At 39.6% G+C, this 6000-nt stretch overlaps 1 protein-coding gene across 1 annotated transcript in view; it reads right to left on the reverse strand.

Annotated features, from left to right (window-relative positions):
* alk (ALK receptor tyrosine kinase) overlaps nucleotides 1-6000 on the reverse strand; it is a gene marked incomplete at its 5' end in the record, with an annotated part of 158890 nt that overhangs the window by 60809 nt on the left and 92081 nt on the right. Inside the window, 2 exon segments of the mRNA XM_014337279.2 lie at nucleotides 1752-1855; nucleotides 2779-2913. Coding sequence (XP_014192765.1) covers nucleotides 1752-1855; nucleotides 2779-2913 — 239 coding nt within the window.

Genomic DNA, 6000 nt, shown 5'->3' on the forward strand with positions numbered 1-6000 from the left:
GGTCTAAACCTGCTGAAAATTAAACAACACACAGGCTGTCACGAGAATTGAACAGCAAAAGCAAGTCTCAGGATGTGACCACGTCCCTCTCCAGCGTTTCTTGAAGCCAAGAACATAATTCTTGTTTCACCATTTAAGTGGAACAGATGCTGGCTTAAGCCTGATGACTAAATTCAACACTTTTAGGATGAATGCTTGCATTGTGCCAGTGGATGGCAGGTTTTGGTTCTTATTAACTGAGAGACCACATGGTGAACATTTAAACATCAAGATTACAGGCGCCGCACCGTGCAAACTGGGAATAACATGAAAGTGAAAGCGGCCTGTAGCTAATACCCAAAGCTAATATCCTCAACAAAGTTGTCCAAGAGCGGACAGGCCAGGCTGAACAGCACCGGTTCAGTGTAGAGAGACGGATTTAGAGCGTTAATCTGGAATCATTGCTAATCTTTGGCTGCGCGCCAAGAAGCTGTGAGCAGCGGCGCATTACGGCCTGCATTGCTCTCCACAAACCTAAGACACCTCTGATGTGCACCTTAAGAAGCAGCAACATCACTTTTGTTGTTTTGTTTTTCTTGTTTTCCTTCCCGTCTTTTTTTCTCCTCCATCGAGTTTTTCTCTGTGTTTTTCTTCTAAAGTTGCGCTAACTTCTTCTCTTGTTTTACGACCTTTTTGACTTTTTAATCAGCTCAGCATATCCAACTTAACTTCTTCCATGTGCACAAAAGGTCAAAGGTCGCTGTGCTGAGAAATATTAATATCTGACTAATCAAAGATGCAGCAGCATCAATCAAGATGTCAAGTACAGAAGGGTTTTTTTTTACCTGGAGACCTGCTCTGTGCATATCACGATCTTAATAATGCATCACTTGCGATATGTGTGAACCTGTGACTGACGAGGTCAGCCTCACTGTCTCTCAGGGTCTCACAGGAAATACAGGTGGCTCAGTGCTAACCAGCTGTCGTGGCTGGTTACTGCTTGATTTCTAAAGATGTTACTGGGATCATATTCAAGACATAAAGTAAGTCAAGGTTATATGCTGATTCAAAAACATAAAAATGCTATTTAAGTTGTGTGTATGTATCCATGACCGCTTATGTTAATGAGAGTGTGGGGAGTGAATTGGAGGGCGGGATGGGGTGGGGTGGGTTGCTTTTAACCATGTAAAGCACTTTGTGCTACATTTTTGTAAGAAAAGTGCTTTATAAATAAAGATTGATTGATTGATTGAACTCATCTTACATTTTCAAAGTAAAAACAGCCTTACATTGTGTAATATGTATTAGCTGGAATTAGCTGCCTAACAAATCCATAACAAGTGTACTGACCTGCTAAAACTTAAACTGCAAACATTAGCATATCTGCCGTGTATCATGCTTAAAGATAAAGTGTATATCATCAGGTAAGTATTGCATCATGGAGAGTTAAAGAGCTAACAATGACAGCATTCTTGTTCTCTTTTAAAAAAAAATTATCTTGGGGTTAAAATTCAGCTTTGCACTATTTCAAGCTGCTTTTAAAACAAATCAGGTGGACACACTCCAACCAAGTCCCGGGCTTTTACCTGCTGATAAAGTCTAGGGGCAGCTTTCCTTTCAGCTGAGATATGGATGATTATCAACTAGAAACAAAGCCACATTTTTTTAAAGAATCACAGCAGTTGTTGGTAGTTTGTAACATTTGCCCTTGGTTTGTTCTGAATGTGAGACTGGAAAGACAGACCGAGTGAGCAGTATGTGGAGGAACTCACGGTGCACGGAGAGTTTCTTAAAGGAGGAGGAAAGAGAGGACTCCTCAGTAATGCTGAGCCACGCTGACCTTTAGACTGGCCTCCCTCCACAGTGAATGTAGCACCTTTAACACACACACACACATCCATAACAAAGATAAGTGTCAGAAATGTAAAATCTTTATTTATTTATTTATTTATTTATTTGCCATTTGTCTGCCAGCGAGGTTACTCAAAACCTACCTGGGTGAATTCAATAAAAAAATAATGGAGAAGAGGAACAAAGGAAAAGCTCATAAAACTTTAGGCATTTTCTGGATCACGTTGTTTGTTAGTGCAGGGCAGAGCACTGGCTATACTTGAGATCATTTTAAAGCTCTAAGGGTGGGGATCACAGAGTATTACTTGATAGAATACTGTCATGAAACGTCAACCACAATACTCATGGTATAACAGTACATGTATTGCTAATATTATAACAAAAGGAAGATTGGAATACTGATATTTTGTCTTACAGTATCTTAGTGAAAATTTAGAAAGGTGACAATAATAATCTAGTGACAGTTTTGATGGGTTTCCCCTGAATTTTCTCTATTCTGAACTATAACTGATTAAACTAAAGGCTTTAAACTCTCACCCCAAAGGTTACGATCAGTGTAAAATTACAGTGCTCCATTTATAGTTCCCCCCACACTCTACTGAGAGATCTGCAAATAGTTGAGAACAAAAACAAGCCACAGCAAAGCAAGACTTTAAAATTGCATCATGAGACCCACTTGAGTCACTGCACTGATGATTAACTGGAGTCACAAGAGTCTACATGCTTGAGCTATATCGAGATGGGCTGTGTTTTCCTTCCACGCTCACAAATTCAAGACTCAAATATTCAAAATTAAGATCAAGTGAAAAAAAAAAAGCCCCGATAACTCGTTTGAAGTCAGTTTCAATGAGGTCACACTGCTCAAACTTAAAAGAGCCTGCAAACGAGTCATCTCACAGTTGGATCGGAGCTGTGTTCGTGATGTGATAAAAGGCGTGTCTGAGCTACCTGATGATGGGCAGGTCTGTCTGGTTGCCTTGACTGGTGACTGGAGTCTTTTCCAGGAGAGACCGCGGCCTGTTATTGACTGCCAGCTACACTCGCCCTCTTCAAAAGAGCAGTAGCTGCCATTGAGAAAACGGCCTGGAGAGAGACAGGAAAGAATATATCAGGGGAGGAGAGGCAAAGAAGATAAGAAAAGAGGGGGGCACATAATGACTGGACAGGGCCAGCAGCAGGGTGAAAGAAGAAAGTGAAGTGAACACTGCCAGCCAAATTTTCAAGGAGAAAAAGGACAGGGCTAGGGTGGAGGCTGGCGATCAAGGAGATGAGCGACAGTGAAGGCAGGAAGGTTGAGAGGAGAGAAGCACAAGAGGTGCAGACTAATGGCTCACAGGACTTGATGTGTTGGAGGAAATTAAGACTGAGCTGTGGTGAAGGTGGGCTCTCAGACAGACACTAGAAACAGAAGCAGAAAATGGAAGAGCCCTGATGTGTCTAGAGGGGGAGACGGGAAAGAGTCTGAGGCGAAATGAGAAAGCTGAGATGGTGACATTTCTTTTGGGATGCCAATCAGTTAGAAATTTCGTAGAATGGCACGAGCAAAGTGAGTCTGCACATCAATAATACAGTGAAAACGTTGGAATTATTGGATTGTGTAGTGGGTACAACACAAGCCAAGAGAGGAGTGTGTCTCCTTGTTACAGTTTCATAACCAGAGCTCACAATACAGGTGCTTACCAATTACCCTTCTCTGACTGAAACATTTGTGCATACATGAAAGATAACAACTCAATTTACGATGCTATGCTGTGACATATGCTATAATAAATTCCATAATAAGTTAGTAATTTTAATAAAAAATTAATATTTAAGTAAGGCTGACACACCAGTAAGATGTTTACTGAATAAAATGTGTCAAACCCCGAGACGGCCATTATGTAGTCCTGATTAACATAAATGACTGGGAGGCAACAATGTTTGGAGAAATAAATGAACTCTACTACACTGTCCTCAATTTGCATCTCCTGGGTCTTGGTGTTTCTCAAGTCATAGCTCACACTTGTTCGAGTGAGGCCAGACATTATTAGAGTTGGCATTTATCCGGTGCTGTGCAAATTTAAAGTTTGTACAAGTACAAGCTACAAATGTGATGGTTACCCCACACAGAGAACATCATAACGTCAAGTGACTCGATTAATCTCCCCAAACATCGGTATTATTTAATCAGTATGGATTTTTTTCTCCCTCTCAGTTAATTTTAATTGAACCACGCACTCTATTATACAGATATTTCTGAAGCAAGTTTCCATGGGATTATTTACTTCTCTAAAACTTCCTCAGGCCAGTAAAATGTTTTGAGAAAAATGGTTAATTCTACAATTTTCCATGGTTTTCACTGGCACACGAATCCTTCATAACAAATAAGTGCAAAACTGTTGAGTTCCAAAAGCCATTTCTCCTCTTCTGCTAAAACTGACAGAATAAATTAGAAACAATTTTTGGTAGAGCAAGTATTTCAACACCTAGCGTTCTATCAAAGGCACATTTTTTAAATTCAATCTTTCATTATCAGGACAATTTTCTTCATCCTGTGCTTCTTTACAGAAAACAGATTTAAAAAATAATAAAGTCAGTGAATCGCTGCAAATGCACCGTAATGACAAGAGTCAATCATACATGCTGTTATAACTTGGCCTTTTTGAGATTCTTAACCTGAAAAGTTTTACTTCGTGGCTAAACAAGGATTTTTTAAAAAAGCTACACCGTTGGCTTTCAGACTGCATTAACTTACATCAATAAAACAAGCATACTCTGTCAATTTCACCCTTTCTACTTTAACGTTGGGCCGGCAGAAAACTGATTTGACTCTGGCACGTCAGTCTTTCACGAAATCACTCACTTCTCTCGGGTGCAACAAAATGCTCCCGGCTTAATAGACGAATCGCTCGCTGAGTCAGTTCACACCATCAAATGGTGCTAAGCCCAAACAAGTCAAACTGAAGTTAGCACCGTCCTCCAAGAAGGACAATGAGATGTCCTTAGATACTTAAAGCACTGCTGAATTTTTAAACAACTTTAGCTCAAAGTTTCAAAGTTTCCTCTATAAGTTTGCTTTATGTTCCTTTCATCCCGAGTTCCTGTCTGCGAGCGCCTATTACCTGTAACAGACTGAGTGATGTGGTACCGCTATGCTTTTGGAAATAACCTCATCCAGATAATGGGAAGGAAAACTGGCTTGAGGAGAGATCATACAGCATGTATTTTTTAGGAAGCAAAACAAGGAGAAAAAATGTCTTTCTTCAAAAACATCAGCTCTGAAATGCTTTTTGTTATTGTAGAAAACACCAAAAGAGCAGTTTTACTTTTAAACACTAACAGCAACAGCAAATTCATGGGGATATTTCCTGTGATGTTTCTGAAGTAAACAAAAAGCTTCTCTGGACTTTGTGGGTAATAAGTATATTTCATGTTCTTGCCTGTCTTCTGATGAGTCAGTCCTTGTTACATAAACGCCTTAGACAGAAAGTCTGTTTATACAAAGGGAAGAGATTTAAACTCATATCATGCTTGCACAGAGGAATCTGTGATGATTTAATCTTTATCAATGTCATTCACTTTATAATGTCACTTTCATTCGAATGTCAACACGACTTCAGTGCTGTCTGTCATGGCAATTTGACAAGAAGACAGTTTATAACAATCTGCACGGATGTTTTTTGGGACACTTGTCAGGTTTTTTTTTTGTAGTATAGCAACAAAAGCAAGTGGAGTGCTTTTAAAGCAGCTAATCACTACAGACACATCGCCATGCGAAGGAATTTTGACCTGGTTGGTGCTAAAAATGCCGCACAAAAAGAAGCACAAATAAAATCTTCCTGTGTCCTTCAGTATGTGAAGCAAAGATGTCTGTGAGTACGAGCAGCGAGAATTTCATCTTATTCCTCTGAGGTGAAACTAAAACTTGATTACTTGACTTCTGCCCATTACACGGAGCCTCTGCATATGCCCGTGAGCAAATTATGAAGGTAACCCGTTGCTCCTTATCTGACTTTGTGGGCTTCATCGAATTATTACAGGCTACAACATTTTGATTTAATGTCCATCAATGAAACCTCAACTACTGTTAACCAAGTATTTAGGGTTAAGCCTATCTATCTATCTATCTATCTATCTATCTATCTATCTATCTATCTATCTATCTATCTATCTATCTATCTATCTATCTAT

Source organism: Haplochromis burtoni, unplaced genomic scaffold (genome assembly GCF_018398535.1).
Source record: "Haplochromis burtoni strain Fernald_Lab_line unplaced genomic scaffold, NCSU_Asbu1 Contig_174, whole genome shotgun sequence".
In the NCBI taxonomy this organism is placed as follows: domain Eukaryota; kingdom Metazoa; phylum Chordata; class Actinopteri; order Cichliformes; family Cichlidae; genus Haplochromis; species Haplochromis burtoni.